At 57.5% G+C, this 22,729-nt stretch overlaps 1 protein-coding gene across 13 annotated transcripts in view; it reads left to right on the top strand.

Moving 5' to 3' along the window:
- The window catches only part of RIMBP2 (RIMS binding protein 2), a 279,316-nt gene that overhangs the window by 206,642 nt on the left and 49,945 nt on the right, over positions 1-22,729 (top strand). For all 13 annotated transcript variants that reach the window (XM_067701220.1, XM_067701224.1, XM_067701221.1 and 10 more), the window contains 8 exons: positions 1,693-1,838; positions 3,365-3,441; positions 8,863-8,972; positions 11,859-12,668; positions 16,330-16,481; positions 17,459-17,920; positions 19,808-19,951; positions 22,540-22,698. In XM_067701220.1, the coding sequence (XP_067557321.1) occupies positions 1,693-1,838; positions 3,365-3,441; positions 8,863-8,972; positions 11,859-12,668; positions 16,330-16,481; positions 17,459-17,920; positions 19,808-19,951; positions 22,540-22,698 (2,060 nt within the window). The remainder of the gene's footprint in view (positions 1-1,692; positions 1,839-3,364; positions 3,442-8,862; positions 8,973-11,858; positions 12,669-16,329; positions 16,482-17,458; positions 17,921-19,807; positions 19,952-22,539; positions 22,699-22,729) is intronic.

The raw sequence follows: 22,729 nt of genomic DNA, 5'->3' as shown, positions 1-22,729 counted from the left end.
TTTGTCTAGACAGCTGGATTTGTTTAAGTTAAAATGTGAATATGAGATGACTCTACTATACTCATTTCACCTTTGCTGGTGGTGTCACCCCCTGCTATTCCCGGCAGCAGTGTATCAGTCAAGATGGGCTAGGTTCAGCTGCAGTAACAAACATCCCCAAATCTCAGGGGCTTGAAAGAGAACAAGTCTTGTTCTCGATCACACTGCACATCCATCTCAGGTTGGCTCAGGGAGTGGGTTCCACACTCTCTTCACTGGGGAATGCTGAGCCTTTCCCATCTGGAATGTTCCATCGCAAGGGAAAGGAAGCATAACAAATTAGACACTGGCTCAAAAAGGCTTCTGCCCCAAAGCAGGACACGTCTCTTCCACTCACATTTCGTTGGCCTGGGCGAGTCCTGTGTCGGGGTGAAACACCTCCCCTGCAGCACTGAAGCACGCTGCAGCCAGGCCACACCCTCCGCCAGCTTTCTGAGGGAGTCAGTTAATTCAGTAAATATTGACTTTGCACCTGCTCTATGCCAAGCACTGGCTGCTGTGGTCATGAGGGGTCCTGGGCAGTGACCAGAGCCAGGCCGCTGCGCTCTGAGATATGGCCTCCTAGCAGGGACCCCGGGTCCACTGCAGCATCAATTCTTTGTTGCAGTGATGGTCCCCCAAGGTTCTCAGTTCTCTTAATCAGCTAGGGGAGTGGGGGTTCTCTGGGGGTGACTTCAACACAGCCTTTGTGGGAGCACTTCTCACCCTGTATGTTTTTCCTGGTTTGGGCTCAGCGCGTCATCTTCCTCAGTGGAGCTGTCCCTGTGATGGGAGCGCCACAGCCAGCCAGAGACTAGACAGAGCCAGAAAGGACCATCCGCAGGCCACCAGGCAGTGAGAACGTGGGGAAGGGAAATGGTTGCTTCTGGAATTCACATCCGATCCTAAAGAAACACGCCTGACTTAACCCGACAGTCCGGGCCAGCACTGGTCAAGGTGCTCAGTTCTCCCCGCCCTGCCACATGTCACTGGGCTGGGGTTCAGCAGCCCCATGAGGACAGGATGGGCAGATCTGCTCTGGTCCTAGTGAGACTCAAGAATAATTTTTAGCCATAACCCTGACCATTGGCCACTTTGTGTATAAGTCAGGTCTCTTTCAGTCATAAGTGACAGCAAAGCCAGCCTAAACTGGTGTGAGCAAAAAGGAATTTATTTATCCCATCGAGTAGGTGAAGAGCCTGGGTTTAGCCTCAGGTACAGCTGGATTCAGGGGCTCCAGCCATGCCACTGGGGTCCAGTTCCTCCCTCTCCGTCTTCCAGCTCCTCCTTCTATGAGCAGTCTCCATTCTCAGATGGACTTTCCTCCTCCTGGTGGCAATGTGGCTGCAGTATCACTGAGTCTCATCTCCTCTCCATTTTAAGCCAGAGAAAAAGAGAGCCTCTTTGCCCATGACTCCCACGAAGTTCTCTCTGATTGGACCTTCCCATCTCATGTGCAACACCACCATCTCCACCAAACAATTGGTGTAGCCAGGCGTGGACTCTGCCGGATGGACAGCCCAGAGCCGGGGGTGTAGATTAAGAGTGGGAGATGGGTGGGTCCCAAAATAAAAGTCCAAGACAGGGAAAGACCCACAGGGAAGGCAAGTGACCAGTGCACTTTGATTATTTCCTTCGTGTCTTCTCTCAAATTGCTCCGATGTTGGTGTACAGGTCAGGAGAGCTCCGCTGGAAGCCGCACTGTGATCGGTGAATCTATCCGGCCCCTCCCGCTCCCAGGTGACAAGCCAGAACCTCTGTCCATCAAGCCCACCTTTCTGTCGAGACCTGGTGGCCCAAGATGCAGATTTGAAGCCGACGTGAGTCCTGTCCTGGCTGAGGCAGCTGCCCCAGTGCGTGATGCGGGCTGTGGGTGTTGGCGGCCCTCCCCTCTCTCCCCAGCCCCCCTTTTTCTTGCCTTCACCCCCGTTCATTGAGCACCTACTATGTGCCAGGACGTGTGGCCCCAGTTTTACAGATGGGGGTGGGGGGAGTCCCTGCTCTCATGGGCTGAATGACCATAAGTAAGTCAACACCTAAAAGTCGGGTAACAGCGAATGTCATGAACCCAACAAGCCGGTGACCCGGAGGGACGGGGTGAAGGACAGGGCGGCCCTTCTTGGCCACTCGTGGTCTGTTTATCTGTGAGAAGGAGCCCAGGGGAAGCCCACTGGGGCTGGAGAGGAGCTGGGAGCTGGGGAGGGGGCTTGAGGCCTCAGGGAAGCTCTCGACTTTTGGTCCAAGTTCAGGGGGAACCACTGAAGGCCCTGAGACGGGGAGTGCCGTGCTGTGACCCCCAGGAGAGCCCTCTCCCCGGTGCGGGAGTGTCAGGAGGGACCCGGCCTTCTTCTCCCGGGGTGGGCGGGGTTCATGGTCACTCCCACCCTCCCCTGGTGCCCTTTCCTCCCTCCCCCGACCCCAAGACAGTTGTAGCCGGTGTAAGGAAACCCCTATAGGCAGCATCCCGGTGCCCGGCAGACTCGGGCAGCAGAGAGGAGCGGGGCGGGGCGGGGGGGTATCGGGAGGAAGCAGCCCCCGTGTCCCTTTTCCTGATCAGGATTCCCGGGGGCACCGGGCACCATCCACGCGTGCTCCCCTCCCTGCACGGAGCCCTTGAGGGCTGAGGGCACAAAGCATTACCTAAATGTGTCCTCCGAGGAGCCTGGCAGGGTCTGGGGCAGTGACATCTCAGGCCTTAAATTATGTTGGGGGATGGTCCTAACCTTGAGTCCAATCTGGGTGTGGGAAGATGAGGTCTTTTTAAAAGTAGCTTTTAATTAATTAATCAATTTTTATTGAAGTATAGTTGACTTACAGTACTGTGTCGGTGTCAGCATAGTGGTTCGGTGTTTTTGCAGATTATACTCCATTGTAAGTTATTACAAGGCAGTGGCTGTAGTTCCCTGTGCTATACAGTAAACCCTGTTGCTGATCTATTTTATATATAGTAGTTTGTATCTGCTGATCCCGTACTCCTAACGCTTCCCCCATTCTGGTCACCACAAAATTGTCGTCTATGTCAGTGAGTCTATTTCTGTGGTGCACATACCTTCATTTGTATTATTTTTTAGACTCCACATAGAAGTGATATCATACAGTATTGGGGGAGACAAGTTCTTTATAACTGTCCTCTGTGTGACCAAGAAGCCCGAAGGGAAGGACCCCGCCCCCATCTCTGGGTCACACCCAAGACCAAGAACCCGGGTGTGGCTGCATCTCACGGGGGTCCCACCATCTGAGGCTGAAAAGCCCAGGGAGACCGTGGAAGGGATCTCCTGCGTGCTTCCGGCATGAAATGTGACGCCTACAGCTTCAGTGACCTGCACGTCCATTGTGTCTCCAATAGATGGATAATGAATGGAATTCCAGTACCGCCAAGCAGAGATACTCGGGGAAGGTCCACTTGTGTGTCGCCCGCTATAGGTAAGAGCGACGGTCCTCTCCACATCCTCTGAGCATCCGGAAGCACGGGCAGCCTCTGGGCAGTGGGGTGATGGGGGTGGGAACGCTCCGTGAGCTGAGGGGACCCTTCCCAGGTGCCGAGAGAAAGCGGCCAGTTCATCCGGGCTTTGGAGGGTGGCAAGGGTTTGTCTGTTCTGATAGCAAGCGTTTGGATAGCGTGTTAGTTTCCCAGGGCTGCCATTCAAAACTGTCACCAACTGGGTGGCTTAAAAGCAGCAAAAACCCGTGCTCTCCCGGTTCTGGAAGGCCGAAGTGGGAAATCAGGGTGTGGGGACGACCAGCTTCTGACTGTCAGCATCCCTGACGTCCCTCAGCTGTAGACTCGCCGCTCCAATCTCTGCTTCCGTCTTCACGTGCCCTTCTTCTCTGTGTGTCTCTGTGTGTTCCCTCTTCTTTTTATAAGGACCCCTGTCCTTGGATTAGGGCCCACTCTACTCCAGTATGACCTCATCTTAACGTGATCTCACCTGCAAAGACCCTATTTCCAAATAAGCTCACCTCCACAGGGGCCAGGACCTGAACGTCTCTTTTGGGGGACACAGTTCACTCCGTGACAGGCGGCAAGCTGAAACTCAAAGGGGGCCCCCTTGCCCAGAGCCCCGTGCTCGGTGCCTTTCCAGCCTCGTCCCTGTCCGCCCGGTGCCTGGGCCACGTCACGTAGCTGTTACAGCTGCAGAGCTGAGCTCCCGTTGGAGGACCTGGGTGTCTGTGTCCACCACCGTGAGCCAGGCTGCTCACGCACGGCCCGCAGATTCTTTGTGTTACCACTGAAAACCCTGAGATGGATGAAGGTAGCCGCCTCCCTGCAACTTCCCTGCCTGGTTATAATGCGACAGGCGTTATAATGCCCAGAGTTTGCCGGGTGTGCAGACACGGATGAATCAAATAGTCACCAAAAGCAGACATAAAACAGTCAGACCTCCTGTATTTTATGCTCAGTGAGGACCTGGGCTCTTGTGTTTCCAGATGCTCCAGTGACCCTTTGCCTCTTGGGTTGGCCGGGCAGGAAGGGCAGTGTTCTGGGGGCAGACGCCACTGCCCTCTTAGTGGGCGACGGGCAACCAGAGTCCCCCGTGAGGGGACTGGACTGTGCACAGAGCTGTTGAGGAATCAGACCTCAGGAGCCGTCACCGAGGGTGGACGCCTCCCTCACTAGCTCCTTAGAATCTGTCCGCGTGGAGGAGGTGGGGTGAGCTTCCTTTGAGCCCGTCTGCGCACCTTCAGTGCCGTGTGCCTTCTCCAGGGAGAACCGTTTCTAATAACTATGCTGCCTGTCCGTGGATTATTTTCCGCTGATCCACTAATTTCACCAATGCAAACCCACTTCTGACGTCCAGATAATGGAAGCCCGTGGAGTAGCCGCCCTGGGCTGGGGCGTGTTGGATGAGGATGCCAGCCGGCCCTGAGGAGGGCCCCCCCCATGCCCCCCCCTGCATAGGGTCCATGGGGACATCGCCACATCACTGGAGAGAGCGTTGAGGACGCCAGTCCTGGGGCCCAGGAAGGAGGGCTGAGCCCCGCCCCATGTCTCTTGGGAGGGCGGTTCCGCCTCTGTGTGTGTGGAGCTGGGCTGGCACAGCTGTTCAGGCAGAGCCCTCCGGGCCGGCCAGTTGGGGCCGCGGCCGGGACGCCGATCTGCCTTCCAGGTTTGTCTCCCTCGCCAGCTGGGCCCTTCCCAGCGATGAGCCTGGTCCCTCGAGGCTGCGGTGGCCCCCTGCTCCCTGGGCACGCCCTCCCTCCGCTCTCCTGGGGAGACCAGACCTTATTCTGGGGGAGGTGCCCAAGAGCGGAGGCACCCAGAGGCTGGATCCACAGCCAGCGTGAAAGCAGGCAGAGGGAAAGCCTGGGCAGTCAGCCGGTATATGGCCGACAGCACGGTCCCCAGCCAGGGCGCTCGGTGAGTCCCACCTCCATCCTCCGCTGGCGCTCTGGGTGTTTTCCACCTGACGCCCAGCCACATCAAACCACATTGTGAGCAGCGCAGACAATAGTCCCAGACAGAGTCGCGCGGATCTGAGTTCCCCAAACACCCTGCGGATCCCTGGAGGAGTGGCTCGAAGGTAAGGGGAGTTTGGGGGTGTTCCCCCGCGGAGCTAAACACTGTCCTTACTCAGCACCCTGCTTCGAAGTTTCCCCAAACTCGAAACAGGAGAAGCCCTGCTCCCCGTGGCCCCGTCCCCTCCTCCCACCTCTGCTCGTGCAGCCGCCTGTGGAGCGGCCTTGCTTCCCCATGTCTTGCCCCCTCTTCAGCCCGGAGTCCCCTCCCCCAACAGCAGGACGAGCCCCGCTGAGGCTCCAGGGGGCCCCTTTCCAGAAGTTCTGCAGGCACCCGATGCAGGCCTCCCGCACCCTTCCTTTTAAACAGCTTTATTGAGGGGTCGGTCACATACCTTACAGTCCCCCCATTTTTCTAAATTGGAGTACAGTTGATTTGCGATGCTGTGTTAGTTTCTGCTGCCCAGCGAAGTGCATCTGTTGTACATATACGTGTACCCACTCTTTTTTAGAATCTTCTCCCATTAGACCATTACAGAGTACTGAGCAGAGTTCCCCGTGCTCTGCAGTAGCTCCTTGATAGTTCTCTGTTTTACGTAGCGTGTCTGTGTCCATCCCAATCTCCCAGTTCGTCCCACCCCCCGACCCCCCTTGGTCAACGTCAGTTTGTTCTCTACGTCTGTGACTCTCTTTCTGCTTTGCCAATAAGTTCATCTGGACCGTTTTTCTAGATTCCGCCTATAAGCGATATGACACCGTATTTGTTTTCCTCTTTCTGGCTTACTTCACCCTGTATGACGGTCTCTAGATGCAACGCACAGTACGTGCCATCCTTGCCACTGTCAAGTTGAGAACATCCCTGTCCGCTCACCAAGACCCCCGTCCCTTTCAGGTGTCAGCCCATCCCCTCCATCCCCACCGCAAATAACCACTAACCTTTCAGTCGCTGTGGGTTCCCCGTTCTGGACATTTCCTTCCCATCTTAGCATTGTGTCATCAAGGCTCACCCGCTGCAGCTCTGTCCCCTTCTATACCCGGATCACAGCGGACTTCGGGGAGATGGCATTTTTTGTTCGTTTGTTTGTTTGTTTTGCGGTACGCGGGCCTCTCACTGTTGTGGCCTCTCCCGCTGCGGAGCACAGGCTCCGGATGCGCAGGCTCAGCGGCCATGGCTCACGGGCCCAGCCGCTGCGCGGCACGTGGGATCCTCCCGGACCGGGGCACGAACCCGCGTCCCCTGCATCGGCAGGCGGACTCTCAACCACTGCGCCACCAGGGAAGCCCGGGGAGACTGCATTTTATCCATCAACCCCCAATGGATGTGGACCCCGTCGTCGGTGCACAGTTCCCCTTGGTGCCCACGGTCCCCTCCCCATGCTGGCCTCTTCCACCCTCTTTCCCACCAGCTGAGACTTCTCTTCCTGAGAGTGATGTGCGGCCTCCTGAAGCCTGGGCCCCGTCCCCTGTCTTCCTGCTCCATCCTCCCCGCTTGGGCAACCTCTTCTGCACGTGGACCACTCCAGGCTCCACCTGCAGCCACAGCCTCTCTGAGCCTAGGCAGCGTAAGGCGCCTGGAACTGGACCCTGGGCCTCCCGTCTCCCCGCATCCAGCCCCGCTCCCGCCAGCCCCTGCCCAGTAATTGCACACACATCTGCACCTCATGAGGCCAGAAAGCTTCGAGTCCGCCGGGACCCTGCACCCCTGCCCTCATACCCAGGCAGCCCCCCTTCCATCTCCTCTAAGGACACTCCCTGCCCAGCTAGACCCCATCCACACGGCATCAGAGGGACCCCTCTGCAAAATGCAAATGCGATCACGTCACTCCGTAGGCGACGCCTCCTTCCCGATGGCTGTTAGCTCTGGAGGTTAAATCCACACTGATGTGGCCCCTCCGACCCACGGCCCCCAGCGCTCCCACCCTCACCCATCCTCCTCCAGCAGCTGAGGGGACCCCGCTCCCATCCTCCTGGCCTTTGCACGTGCCATTCCCTCTGCCAGAAACCACGTTTGGCTTCACTCCAGCCGCTGGGCTTTCACATCGTACATCCGTCTGCTTGGCTTTCCATCCCGATGCAGATGCCTCAGCAGTCACTGACCCAGTAAAACCCTCAGGGCGCTGGACGGCGTCCCTGGACCTCTGGACCCCGAGGGACAGGGCGACGCGGTGTGGTTAAACCCACGCAGGGTGAGGGACAGGAGACCTTCGTTCTGCTCCCACCCACACCTCTTAATGAGCGTGTGGCTTTGGACAAGTCACTGCACTTCAGCTGGCCGTGAGAATTGGGAATGAGAATAGAGAATATCATGTCTGCTCTCCTCACTGAGCGTCGGTGGGGATCAGATAAAACACACAGAGGAAAGTGCTGGTACCTCACGGGGCTGCTGGCCTCCAGGGGAGCTGCTGCGGCTTCACCCTTTGTGTGACAGGACACTGAGTGACACCCTTTGTTCTTTTCGTTTACGTGATCATCTCCCACGATCACTGATGTCACTTGGATTTTCTTGTTGAGTCCTTTCCTGTTAGTTTAAATTAATTGACCCTTTAACTAGAAAATCAGAAATTCATCTCACATGTTTTATCTGCAAGTTGGACGTGACTTTAAAAAAATGTTAATTCCAGTATTTGGAGGATTCGAGAAGTGGGCGTTTTGCAGTCCTGGGGGGAGATAAAATGTATGTCCATTTTTAGAACGCTCTGGCTGCACACACCTAAGCCTCTAAAACGCGCAGGTCTTTGACCAAACAAACGCACCACCTAGGGACTTACCTTTAGGAAGAAAGTGGGCAGGTGTGCAACATATGTTGGTAAAGATATTGGAGGCAGCACTGGTTATATCAGCCAAAAGTTTGAAGAAATATCAATGCCCAGCATAGGAAATTGGTTAAATAAAGTATGTTGATCTCTTCAGTGGAGTATTATACAGCCATCAAAAAGGATATGATAGAATATTTCATGAGGGGAAACATAATCATGTCATATTGCAAAGTGTAAAAAGTAAGCAGGTGACTGAAGCATATACGTCATATGATTCTACCTGTGATCAATAATATATATTGAACAGTGATAGGATTAATTACTTTTTTATTTGCTTGCTGATTTGGAAGTTTATTTAAAAATATAATTTGGAGTCATTTAAATGTCATCTGATACAAAGGACTCAGTGTAGAGCTTGCTTCCAGAACTACCATTCAGCATGGAATCTGTGTGAGTTGAGCTACCGATGGCCTGAGTTTTCAGTGCATTGACCATCCACGAGCACCGAACCATCGCGTGGGTCTAAAATATCCTGGCGACAGCAGGGAGGAGGCCCCGAGCTCTGCAAGGGACGGGCTGGGGTCGGTCTCCATCCAGAGCATCAGTGAATGGGTTTTCTCTCTCTCTCTAGTTACAACCCCTTTGACGGGCCAAATGAGAACCCAGAGGCTGAGCTGCCCCTCACGGCGGGGAAGTACCTCTACGTCTATGGAGACATGGACGAGGATGGCTTCTATGAAGGTCAGTGAGAGCGTGGTGGGCAGGTGGCGCACACAGGCCAGGCCAGGGCCGGGCCGCCCATCACTCCCGGCCGCCCCAGCCTCTGCTCTGACCCTCCTGCCCTCGGGAGTTACGAGGTGTTTGTTCCCCTTTTGTCTGATTGAGTGGGGTTTCCTATTTTTAGCCCCAAGCAGCCCTCTGACACGGGGTGGATACCTTCTCATGTTCACGTTCACAGAGCTTCCCAGGAGCTCCCGCAGATACGTGGGGCTGGCAGATGAGGGTCTCTCCTCCCCGCCTCTCTTGCAGCCCAGCACCTTCTCCGAGGCAGGGCCGGGGACCCTTTCAGGGGACCTCGTCTGGTTCACAGCGATCCCATTGACCTTCAGCCTCTGTTGTTAACCTAGGGTGGTCCAGCCCCGTGTCCTGCCTGACCACTTCCTGCACCTTGCGCAGTGTGAGATCAGGAAATGGGAATTCCTCTGCCCAAAACTCATAACCTTGGTCACTTTTGTAGCTAGGGGATGAACATGGGACATCCCCAGGAGCTTCATAAATCCAGATTCCTCGGTTCCCTAAACTCTCCCATTGCCCTAACAGAAGGGTCTCGGTTTCCTCCTGTCCCTCTGAGCAGAAAAAAATTGTTTCTTGCTAAACTAGCGTGACCTCCTGGAGTTTCCCTGGAGCTGATGGCCACACTCTTGACTCTTGTCCTGGGGTCGATGGGCTCCGAGATCAGGTGGCCTCCGCTGAGGTCGGTGAGCGGCAGCCCAGCCTGGGCTGTTTTTCTGAAGGTGCCAGAGCCTGGGGTCATTGAAATTCTTGGTTTCCATTAGTTACTGGAAAAACAGTGGCACAGCTGTGGGTAGGCCTCCCGAGAAATTTCACCACAACTGGTGGCAAAGCTGCTTGAACTCTTAGCACAAATCCACATTGCCGTCACCCACGTGCGCACCAGGGGAGAACTGTGTGCCCAAGGCGGCTGCCAGGTAACCCTTGCTGGAGTTCTCTAGAGTATTTGCGCCAGGCACTGTGCTCACATAGACTTTCCAGAGGCCGGATGGAAGGCAGGCGGCAGGGCTCAGCGTTCCGTTGTCCACGTGACAGTGGCAAGCTCACCTCCCCTCGCTATGCAGACGGCCGCGGTGGCCACCTTAAGGGGCGGCTGTGGCGATAAATGAGGAAGCAGACGTGGGGTCTGAGGATGCGGCCTGGTACACAGGACTTGCTGTCACTCCCACCCTCCTCCTTCTCGGCGTTCCCTGTGTCAAATGACGCTGTTTTCCGAGCATCCTCGAGGCAAAGACTGACGTCTCAAGACCCGGCCCCTGGGGACAGGAGCAGAAACAGATCCTCACTGATCCTGGGAGACTCGGGACTGACTCAGTGGTCAGCATCCCTGTCGCCCGGGCCCGTCGCACGTCCCTTGACGTGTGCGTGTGTCTACTGGGAGCAGACCCCACCCTTCGTTCCACGCTGCCCGGCCTCCCGGGTCCCCGGACCCCCAGTCAAGCCCTTTCTGCGACGCGCCAGGGGAAACAGCCCTTTCCCGCTGGTGTCGCGAGATCACCCAAACGGTGTCATCTCTGAAGCTCCTCCGAGCGCTTCTCAGTTTTCCACGGCTCTGCTCTCAGCAGCTTCCGAGCCCCACGAGTAAAGAGAACGCGAAGAAATTAGACCATTTCATGAAATAAAAAACGGTCCCCGCCGTGACTGCCCGCAGCCACGAGAGCTATTTCATGAAATAAAAAGCGGTCCCCGCCGGGACTGCCCGCAGCCACGAGATCTATTTCATGAAATAAAAAGCGGTCCCCGCCGTGACTGCCCGCAGCCACGAGAGCTATTGCATGAAATAAAAAGCGGTCCCCGCCGTGACTGCCCGCAGCCACGAGAGCTATTTCATGAAATAAAGTGGTCCCCGCCGGGGCTGCCCGCAGCCACGAGAGCTATTTCATGAAATAAAAAGCGGTCCCCGCCGTGACTGCCCGCAGCCACGAGATCTATTTCATGAAATAAAAAGCGGTCCCCGCCGTGACTGCCCGCAGCCACGAGATCTATTTCATGAAATAAAAAGCGGTCCCCGCCGTGACTGCCCGCAGCCACGAGAGCTATTTCATGAAATAAAAAGCGGTCCCCGCCGTGACTGCCCGCAGCCACGAGATCTATTTCATGAAATAAAAAGCGGTCCCCGTTGTGACTGCCCGCAGCCACGAGATCTATTTCATGAAATAAAAAGTGGTCCCCGCTGTGACTGCCCGCAGCCACGAGAGCTAGTTTGGTGGCGTTCTTCGGGCCACTCAGCCTCCAGGTGGTTCTGGGACCAAACTGATTGTCTCTCACCAAACAGACACATGTCGGGAATTTCGCCAAGACAGACACATTGCTCTGCAAGGGGCGGGGGGGGGGAGGAAATTCACCTTTTAATTCCTGTTTGTGTGATCACCTAATCAAGAATCAGAGTAAGGTGTGTAATTTTTTAGCCTCCAAACCCACGCAGTTTGCATGTTGTTTGTCCTTCTGACAAACCCTTACTGAGCACCTACTCTGTGCCAGGTGTGCCTGTAGGTCTAGCAGGGAACAGAGTTCCCTGTCCTCCCAGAGCTTCGTCCCCGTTGGAAGGGGGGCGTTGACACACATACGCGGGTGGCTGGCCGTGGTGTGCTGGGCGCTAGGGGGGAAGCCAGCCTCACTGGTGGGGTGGCAGATGGCAGGTTGCGGGGTGCTGACGCAGGGGCGGGGGTCCCGAAGAGGTGATGCTGGAGTGATTCCTGTAAAGGGCTGAGGAATCCACTGTGACCCTGCTGCTTTCCGTACAGCAGTCCCCTTGCGGGGAGGCGCAGACTCCACTGCAGGCCCTCGGGCCCCCATGGGACAGTTGGGCGGTAACCCTGTCCTCGTACCCCACAGGCGAGCTCCTGGACGGGCAGAGGGGCCTGGTGCCCTCCAACTTCGTGGATTTTGTCCAGGACGAGTCTCGACTGGCAAGCACTCTGGGGAAAGACCAGGATCAGAACTTCATCAACCATGCCGGCGTCGGCTCGGACGGGGAGCGCATCCTGGACCTCCACTCCCCGACGCACACGGACTCCGGCCCCTCCGACCACGGGGCGGGGACGCTGGACACGAACATCGATGACATCGGAGAAGACATCGTGCCTTACCCTCGGAAAATCACCCTCATCAAACAACTTGCCAAAAGTGTCATTGTGGGCTGGGAGCCCCCGGCGGTGCCCCCGGGCTGGGGGACTGTGGGCACCTACAATGTGCTGGTGGACGCAGAGACGCGCCTGAGCCTGGCGCTGGGCGGCAGGACCAAGGCCCTGGTGGAGAAGCTGGACACGGCAGCCTGCACCTACCGCATCTCCGTGCAGTGCGCCACCAGCCGGGGCAGCTCGGACGGGCTGCGCTGCACGCTGCTGGTGGGCAAGGACGTGGTGGTGGCACCGTCCCACCTGCGTGTGGACAACATCACGCAGGTCTCCGCCCAGCTCTCCTGGATGCCCACCAACAGCAACTACAGCCATGTCATCTTCCTCAACGAGCAGGAGCTGGACGTCGTCCGGGCCGCCAGCTACAAGTACCAGTTCTGCAACCTCAGGCCCAACGCGGCTTACAAAGTGAAGGTCCTGGCCAAGCCCCACCAGGTGCCCTGGCAACTGCCCCTGGAGCAGAGGGAGAGGAAGGAGGCCTTCGTGGAGTTCTCCACGCTGCCGGCAGGTGAGCTGTCCTCCCGGGGTGGGGGGTCGGGGAGGAGGTAGTCCCCAAGGGAGGGGACGCCGGGATGTCGCCCTGTGCAAGGGGAGGGGCGGGGGGAGCGGAAGGGGAGCCGCTGCCGACAGCCGGCGCCGTCCCGGAGCATCCTTCCATCAGCCGGGGACCACGGAATACACCCACGCACGCCTGTGTGTGTGTGAGAGGGAAAGAGAAAGCTTGGATTCTGTTCAGGGGCCGTGTTGTCGGAAATATTTAACGCTTGCGTCTGTAAGAGGCTCATCCTACAGAAAACCGGAGGAAATGAGAGCACCCTGGGCCATTGGAGGGTTCCGTCTCCCCCGTGTCACCCACTCCTGGCCGTGCGCTCACAGAGAGGAACATGGAGGGGGTGCCCACAGCGCTCGCAGAATTGTTCTCTCTTCTCATGTCTGCTTTTGCTATACATACACATACGCGTATATATCTCACACATACGGGTGAATCTGCGAAGACATGAAGTTCCATTGTGGACGCTATCTTGGCTTCCTTCCCTGCACTCCCAGCTGTAACAGGAGGAGGAATGCACCCCTCTCCCATCCCCCCCCCCCCACTCTCTCCCAGGAAACTGTAAGGACATGGGTTGAGATGGACATCCTCTGATTTATCCACGGGGCAGCCGTCACCGCCATCTCCACGAGGTTCCGTCATGCTGATCTCGCCTGGGGCTCGCGTACAGGGCAGCCCTTCCGAGGAAGGCAGCTGTGCGCAGGATGGGAGCCCGGACACCTGGGGAAGAGCAGCCTTCCTGGCGCAAAGGTTGTGTCTGCAAAGATGTGTGAGGGCATATTCTGATACCTCGAGGGCTTATTTTAGTCCTGTGATGTTCACAGAATTCCCTCAGAATGCCTGTCACTCTCCTCGGATTTGTCTTCTGTGATTAATTAATCCAGCTCTGCCCAACCTCATTTGTCAGCAGGTTGACAAATAATCCAGTGGTTCTCCAGGATCATTTCTACTAACTGCCGAAAGCCTTCCATCTCCGTCTAACTGGATTTGCTTTTAATTCCATGGTGCTCTCCCGTCTTTTTGAACTCCATCATCAACTAGAGTCTGACCTACAAAGCAGCAAGGTCAGGGGCAGGGGGGACAGACACTACTTCGAGGAGGAAGCAGGTCTGAGTAGGAACTCATTTATGAAGGGTCAGTTCATTCATCTTGTAAGGTGATGCTGGGTTTCCTGCCTGCCTATCGGGATGTCAGATCGTGGATATTGGGCGAGTGAGGACTTGAGCTTTTCATTGGTTCCTGGTGTGAAGTCTTGTGGTCAGTGCTGGGGGGTGAAGAAACCAGAGACACCAAACCCAGAGACCCCAGGGCCTCCGAGGAGAGGCAAGAGCACATACGTTGGGACAGCCGGGAGAGTCTTTGTGGAGAAGCTCAGGTCGAGATGGAGAGGGACCAGGAGAAGATGCTGAGCCCAGGGAGGGCCTGTTCCCATAGGTTCACGCCCAATTCCTGGCTGTCTTAGTCAGCTCGGGCTGATGTAACGAAATGCCGTAAACTGAGTGGCCTATGAACACGCTTATTTCTCACAGTCCTGGAGGCTGGAAGTCCGAGATAAGGCGTGGGCAGACCCAGTGTCTGGCAAGGCCCACTTCCTGCCTCCTAGACGGTGAAGACACTGTGTCCTCACCTGGAGGACGGGGTGAGGGAGCTCTCTGGGGCCTTGTTGATAAGGGCACGAATCCCGCTCATGGGGGCTCCCCCCTCATGACCTGACCACCTCCCACGGGCCCCTCCTCCAAGCACCATCCCCTTGGGGGTTAGGATTGCAAGATACGAATTTGGGGGGACGCAAACATGCAGTCCACAGCAGACTAGTGCCTTTGCCTGTCCAGGCAGAGGAGGATTTGGACTGTGGAAATGTCACAAGTGAGAGGCGTGGGGAGGGCAGCCCCTGAACCTCGTTCAGCGTGAGCGTGTCATCGGACACGTGGCTGGACCAGGTGTCCCCACGTGATGGACGTCAGTGCGACCCCCTCACCTCTCAGCCACTGGAGGGATGGGCTGGAGCTGGCAGGTCACAGCTACACAAGTCTTCCCCACCCACAAAACCCCGGCCCTCCGCTGTCATTGGTCTTGTGGTAGAAGTGGGCACCCAGCAAACTCCCAAGCCAGTTTCAGTTCTTGACCTTCGCCCTTAAGAAGAATAACCCGGGGCTTCCCTGGTGGCGCAGTCGTTGAGAATCTGCCTGCTAATGCAGGGGACACGGGTTCAAGCCCTGGTCTGGGAGGATCCCACATGCTGCAGAGCAGCTAGGCCCGTGAGCCACAACTACTGAGCCTGCGCGTCTGGAGCCTGTGCTCCGCAACAAGAGAGGCCGCGATCGTGAGAGGCCCGCGCACCGCGATGAAGAGTGGCCCCCACTTGCCACAACTAGAGAAAGCCCTCGCACAGAAACGAAGATCCAGCACAGCAGAAATTAATTAATTAATTGATAAACTCCTACCCCCAACATAAAAATTAAAAAAGCATGTTTATTAAAAAAAAAAAAAAGAATAACCCATCTGTCATGTTTGAATGGACCGTCCCGGTAGAATTTAACTTGTGAAGCCGGTTGTAGGGAAGTTCAGAAGCCCCATATTGCAGTGTGTTGAGGGTGGCTTGCATCAGCCCTTCTCATGAGCTGCACTGAGCTGCACGCCGCCGGCGCTTCCAACACACAATAGCCCAGCAGCTTCCCTCGAACCTTACCTTCCTCATTTGCAAAACAAGGATGCGCTGAATTCACAGGACTGTTGTGCGGATCAAGTGATGTAAAGAGTCCAAAGTGAGTAGCAGAATGAGCTGCACAGAGAAAATCCTCAGCAAACAGCCACTGCCCCCCCCCCCAGAAATCCACGGGCCGGAGCCGCGTCTTGGAGGATGAAGCTCATACCTTCTTCCGGAAAGCTACACGTTCCTTTCCAAATAGAACGCTAGTTATGGGGGTTTTGCACCAGACAGACCCGGGGGGAAAGGAGCTGCCTGTGGGTTACAGGGCAGACAGGTGGTCCTGCTGTCCCCAAGGGCCACCTGGAAGGACCAGCGACATGACCCTGGCCTCCTTGTTGGTTGAAGTAGCTACTCAAGACTTCCATGGTGAGCGCGATTCAAACGGTTCGGGGGCAAAGGAAGCGGCCCAGCTGGTCAGCCGGGCAGTGTGTGTGCAGAGCCGGTGTCCAGGGCCGGGTGGCTTCATCTCCAGCTTCTGGTTCTGTCCTGTCCCGCAAGGCGGTGAGATGGGGGATGTGCGGTCCAGCTCACTGCCCCCAAGTCTGATGAAGAGAGAGACGGAGGGACAGAGGGAAGGCGGAGGGAGGAGGGGCGCGGAAGAGGATGGAGAGGCGGCAGGGATTTCTTTCCTCTGCCAAACGCTGGGTCCTCGTGGCCGGCTGGCCTGGCCCGGGTCACGGGCTCCCCTGGGGACGGGGCACCCGTGAGCGGGGTTCCAGGAGGGCACCGCGCGTGTCCGGTAGCTGCCACCTCCTCACCCCCCTGCCCTGCTTTCACGCTTCATGTTTTGCCCGCGACCCCTGGAGGCTTTGACAGAAGATCTCGTTTCCGGGCGCCCCCAGCCGGGCGTGGTAGCAGCTCTTCTACCAGAGGGCCGCGTCCTGAAAGCCCCTCTGCTCTGTCCCCCAGGTCCTCCCGCCCCTCCCCAGGACATTGCCGTCCAGGCCGCAGCCACCCCAGCCACTGTCCAGGTCTCCTGGAAGCCGCCCGCGCTGACGGCCACGGGGCTGTCCAATGGAGCCAACGTCACCGGCTACGGCGTGTATGCCAAAGGACAGAGGGTGAGTCCTTGCGGGGGCAGTGCTCGCCCCAGAGACCCCAGCACTCTCCGCTCAGTGACGCGCGACTCTCCCTCTCTCCTCAGCCCCCAAGACCCACCAGCAGCTACTTAAGCACCCCCTGCGCCGCCATCCCGGGCTCGGCTGCAGGACACGGAGAATTCCATCCTTTTTGCGCCGTCCTCCTGCCCAGAGTGCTCTCTGCTCTCCTCCCGCAGTGACTACCTGTCCTGCCCCGGACCTTTCTTGTTCTCCCCTGGGTACCAAAAATTCACATCTTTCGAGCCCCACGATATCAGGGCCCACTCAGTAGATTCCACCAAAACGATTCTTGGCGAGACGGTAGTCCAGATGCCCCGGAAACGCTGCAGGGAAGCGTTAATGCCCGCTGTAGGGGAGCCCGCAGTCTCAAGCCCCAGCCGGTCCGGGCACAGGAGACAGACACGGCTGCCCTTGGGAGGCGGGGCTGGAGCAAGCTTCTGCCTGCTCCCCGCTCCCCACCGTGTTCCCCGCAGCCCCAGGGCCAGGGCTGCTGCATCAGACGCGGGGCGGTGTCCCAGCTCGCCCCGTGAGAGCGGCCGCTGCACGGCCCTCTCTCCTCCCAGCTCCCCACAGAAGCCCCGCAGGCAGGGCCCGGAGGGGCCGCAGTCACGTGTCCCCCACGGCCGGAAGCCCGTTTTGGCCTCTGCCGGCACTGCCCCGGGGCCACGCTTTGGCAGTAACACGCCCGGCATTCTGATTGCTCTACGCCCCCGCGGCTGCTCCCGGATTGGCTGTGGACGCGGAAGAAGAGGGTGTGCTCAGCGGCGCCCGCAGGCCTCCAGCGGCGGGCGGGAGGCGGGGCTGCCGCCTAGCGAGGTTTCCGGGCCGGGGGGTGTGGTTTGAGGGGGATGTAGGCGGGGCCCAGGGCCCTGGCTGCTGGAGAGGCGCCCGGGCGACCCCTGACCCCTGACCCCTGACCCCGCTCTCCCTGCGCGCAGGTGGCTGAGATCATCTCTCCCACGGCGGACAGCACGGCCGTGGAGCTGGTGCGGCTGCGGAGCCTCGAAGCCAAGGGTGTGACCGTGCGGACCCTCTCCGCCCAGGGCGAGTCCGTAGACTCTGCCACCGCTGCCATCCCCCCCGACCTCCTGGTGCCTCCTGCCCCCCACCTGAGAACTGCTCCCACACCGAAGCCATTAGCAAATGCTGGAGCCCCCGATACCAAAGATGAACACCTGGGTCCGCACGCCGCGGCGCATGAGGCCTGGGAGCTCGGCCGGGCGCCTGCTCCGGCCCACGGGCACCTGCTGGAGCCGCCCGGCCTGCAGGGCTCGGGCCCGGGGCGGCGGTCGCCCTCGCCCAGCCGCATCCTTCCGCAGCCGCAGGGCGCCCCGGTCTCCACCTCCGTCGCCAAGGCCATGGCCCGGGAAGCCGCGCAGAGGGTGGCCGAGAGCAGCAGGGTAAGGCTGGGCGTTTCCTCGCCGGTACGGCTGCCCGTGCCGTGCGGTCCGTCCCTGCAGCCCAGCGGGGATGGGACCTTCCACGGCACCCCGAGTCGGCGGGGAGACGCGCCCCGAACTCTCAGCACCCAGAGTGGCGGCGTTGACGTGGGGAGAAGGATGCCGTGTTCATCCGCCAGTTTTCCCCTAGGGCTGCATTCCAGGGCATTCCAGGCCTGAGCCTGTCGGAATCAACGTGTGTTTTCATTGCGTAGATACAGACCCAGATAACCAGAGGAAAGGGTCATCCACCAGCCTGGCTTAGCAGACGAGCTAACAGCCCGCTAACCAGGCTCTGGCCTGTGTCCGGGGATCTGAGAGGTGCCGCCTGGGAGTGGGCTTGGGGCACATCTTCCTAAACGAGGGTCACCTCCTGGCTGGCTCGCTTCAGACTTCTAGCTGTGTGTGTGTGTGTTTGCGCATGTGGCTGTGTGCCTGTGTGTGTGTGTACACATGGCTAGACATGTACGTACGTGTGTGTACATGCACGCACGCATTTATATGCACGTATGTATACATAGACACCTACACGTAGAAGTACACGCACGTAAGTATGTTTGCATGCCTATTGCTAGAAATCGCCTGGACCGTGGGGATGAGTACTCGCATGGCCGTGTGGCCACTGCCCAGAGGAAATGTGCAATGAGCCGAGACATTGTAAGAAGCAGCCGTGAAGTGATGCTGGAGAGGAGGGTGTGGACCTGGGCTAGGCCGCGGGCCCCTCCCTGCCTGGGCCAAACCCCCATCTTTCTCCCTTGGGTGCGCTTGTCTACCAGGGCGCCCAGCTTGTCTGCTGCAAGCCCGAGGTCAGGGCCCTGGCAGAGGGGACAGTGGTGGTCAGTGGTCTTCTCAGCTCTGCCCAGCCAGCCCATGGGGGTCTCTCCTGGACGGCAGCCCCTGGCAGTGCCTTCTCTGAGATGCAGGTGGAGACATCCATGTCGGTGCCGGGAGACCCTCACTTCCTGGGCATCCCCGGGCCCGGGCCAGGCTCCCTCCGGGCTGGAGGCCGGGTCAGGAACTTGAGGAGAGGCCAGACCCCTAGAGGTCAGAGCTGAGGTGGGTGGGCCACGGCCAGGCAACCGGGAGGGGTAAGAGGTACCGTGACAGCACTTCAGTGCCTGTTGAGAAACTGGAAATCCAGGCTTTCTGTGGAATCTCCCGATTTGTTAATAGTTACACAGCAGTTTGTACCCTTGACTAAACGAAATGCCGCAGAATGTGCACCTTTATTACGGGCACCCTGGCACTCCGCCCTGATTTCCCGCAAAGCAGAAGCCCAGGTGCTTTGGTGTAGGAAGGGGCTGGGGGGGGAGCTCTGCACACCGCCCCCCCCTCGCCCTCTCAGGTAGCAGCCACGCATCCCACCACCCTGAGCTCCCAGACAGGACCCCCGAGAGCAGGCTGGAGCCAGAGGCTGGGCCCAGGAATGCCTGGGACAGCCGCCACCTCCCCACCTCTCCCCGGCCTGCCTTCCCCTTTTAGAAGGTGTGGAGAGAAAGCAAACCTCTGAGCTTCCATATTCAAGAAAAGGTTAACTGGTCACGTTAACAGCCGGGCCAGGGTGGCAAACAGAGGGAGAGGAGCCTTTCCTCAGCACCCACGCGTTACCTCCTGCAAAGGCAGGAGCTAGTTCTGGTGGGCATGGGAGGGGCGGCGGGCACCCAGGGCAGCATCAGAAAACTCCCGCCAGCCTGTGCGGGTCACTCACCCCAAGTCCCTTCACACAGTGGCTCCGAGGAGGCTAGAGGAAAGGATGGAGCCCTGTCGGGCCTGGAAGCCGCCTGCCCCTGTGCCCATCCCCAGGGCCAGGCGTCCTCTGCCCTGACACCTCCCCTCTTCTCTTCCAAGCTAGAGAAAAGGAGCGTCTTCCTGGACAGGAGCAGTGGGCAGTACGCAAACTCGGACGAGGAAGACAGCTACGAGTCCCCCGACGCCAAGAGGAGGGGCGCGTCGGTGGACGAGTTTCTGAAAGGCTCGGAGCTAGGCAAGCCGGTGAGTGCAGCTCCTGGGTGCATGGCCCCAAGGCCCTGGTGACAACAGTCACAGTCCATTGGAAAGTTTAGATTGCACAGTGCCTGCGTATTTGTGACCTCACTGGGGGACAGTTTCAAAAGTCAGAATGTGAGGTTTTTGCCCTCCCTGACTGCCCTGTATGAGTATCCATTCATGGGCTGATTTTGTGTTTCAGGTGAGTCTCCAGGTAACCGCCTGGTCTCAGTTTAGGCAAAACCTACCGTTCGTTTCTTTACTTTCGTTCATCAGGCAGATGTGTGATGAGTGTCTGCTAAGTGCTAAGCATCATGGGAGATTCAGAAATTAAACGGTCAGCATCCCACCCTTGGAGGGACAAAAATGTCAGGGCTTCTTGTCCCAGACCGGGCTCACAAGTGACAAATCCATCCAATGTGGGTTTGGTCTCCAATTTCTGATTATGCATATTCTAATGGGAATGTTCTTTAATGGTGTCAAGACCTAAGTCTGGGCAACAGGAAGAGTGGGGCCTGGAGAGTCCTGAGATCTTGAGATGTCAGAGCTTGAAGACCCCTCAGATGTCAGATCCTCCAGCCCCCTCAGCACACAGCTCTGCAGCAAGGCAGTGTCACAACCTAGCCAGGAAGAGGCCTTGGAATCTCACAGACTTGGACTCATTTCCTGGATCTGTCACTGCTAGTAGGAGGCAAGTGACTCAGCTTCTCCAACCATCAGGTTCTTTATCTAAAAGATTAAAGTAATTCTATCTGCATTCATTTAAACACAAGAAATAGAATGCCCAACTAATAATGACTAAGATAACAAAGACATTTCGTTCTCCCACATCGCAGGAAGTCTCAGGTAGGAGGCTGCAAGGTTGATTCAGCTGCTCAGTGGTGTCCTGGCTCTAGGTTCTGAATCTTCCATTCTTTTAGCCTTTCTCTCATGGTTACAAGGTGGCTGCCATTGCGCCAGTCGTCACACTTTCATATGACAGCACCCCAAGAAGGAAGGAAGGAAGGAAGGAATGAAGGGAGGGAGGGAGGGAGGGAGGGAAGGGAAAAAGGAGGGGGGCTTTCTTCTCAGGCACATCTCTTTTAACTGGTAGAAAAATCTTTTCCAGAAGCTCCATCAAGACTCCCCGTGACATCTCACTGGGCAGAAGAGAGGAATAGGAGTCCTATGAATGGCTTATCCATGATGTATTTGGCAAACAGCAGACACCCCCTTCCATCCCACGGGTTTATTACTAACTCATCATTGGGTTTGAATCCAGTGAGATTGTGTTCTCGAGGAGAGTTCCTTCCCATTTGCCTTGGGGAGACCTCTTTCAAACCAACCTGATCTTTGTTTATTCATTTAAAATCAGTTCACCTTTACGTCTTCTCTGCAGTGCCTGATAGAAAGAATTAGGGCTGGAGCAGCTCAAATGCTGACACACAGACTTCTCAGGCTGAGAGCATCTGGGCCACTTCTCTGAGGGCTCAGCTGGGTCGGGACCCCCAGCCTGGGCACTCACGCTGCCTTCCCATCAGCGGGCCAGGAACTTAGTGCCACTCAGGTGCTGACATGTCTTTATCTAGAGGAGTGATTGAAACTGGGGTATTTTTAATAAGCATGTCTCGAGATGCTATTAAAGGCACTTGTCTGGTCGCCCACCAGGAGAATAAAGAAATTGCTCTTAATGGACACCATCCAGCAGAAACAAAACAGCTTTATGCATGTTTGGGGCTCATAAGTCTGAGCTCGTAGGGTGTGCAGTTTGAGTTGCTGCAAATACTCGAGACGCTGAATAATGGGCGCTTGCTTTGAGGGTGGGGACGGGACCGCTGAATTGGACCAGCCCCCAAATCCCCAGACCCCATCAGGGCTGCTAGTGGTTCAGTTTACATGTTAGCAAGCTACTTTTCCTTGCTTTTCTGTTGACCCTTTTCCGCCGTCCCCAGACTCCTCCCCAAGCACCCCCAGCAGCGGGCCTTCTCTGGTGTCAGTGACCAAACTGGGCACAGAGTGGGCACACCACACAGTGGGGGGTCCCACCCCGCCCGGACCGGGCTGTTCTTTGACAACCCAGTGTGTGCACGTGTGTGAATTTCAGACTGCATGGTTTTCTTAAAACTCTTAGGCGCCCTTAATGGTGCATTTGCACCCCTGCCACCCAGCACTCTCTGCTCCCTGCCCCTAGATGCAACCTACACGCTCACGGGGGGCCTCGAGTCATGCTGCCACCTGAGTTTACGACCTGTCGCTTGAGCCTTTGTCCAGCCACTAAGTTGGAGAGGCTGACGGTACCCAGAAAAGCGATGTTTTCCTGTGTGTCTTGTGAGCCCCCTGGCATTCTGTCCTGCCAAGAGCCCAAGGGGTCTCTGCCTGGGCCCGTCTGGATTTAGAGTTGGGAGGCCTGGGCTGGTCCTCTGTCTGCCATCCCAGCTTGCCGCAGGCTTGGGGACTGTGTTTCCCTCACCTCTGGGGTGAGCACCTCACCCAGACACCCAGACATGACTCTGAGCTCAGAAGTGGGCAGAGCAGGGGAGGCCAGCCAGGAGGGGCCCCAGGTACTCCCGCGTGCTGGAGCTGCCCCTCCATCTGCATCCCCTTCTCCTGCCCAGCCACACTGTTGCCATGGAGACGAGTACCACACGGAGAGCAGCCGGGGGTCCGACCTCTCGGACATCATGGAGGAAGACGAGGAAGAACTGTGCTCGGAGATGCAGCTGGAGGACGCGGCCCGGAGGCGGCCCGGCGGCGCGGCCCGCAGTGCCCTCAAGGTCAGTGCCGGGGCGCCAGGCCCCTCCCCGC

Source organism: Pseudorca crassidens, chromosome 12, assembly GCF_039906515.1.
Source record: "Pseudorca crassidens isolate mPseCra1 chromosome 12, mPseCra1.hap1, whole genome shotgun sequence".
In the NCBI taxonomy this organism is placed as follows: domain Eukaryota; kingdom Metazoa; phylum Chordata; class Mammalia; order Artiodactyla; family Delphinidae; genus Pseudorca; species Pseudorca crassidens.
This window is presented reverse-complemented; position numbering and strand designations above follow the sequence as displayed.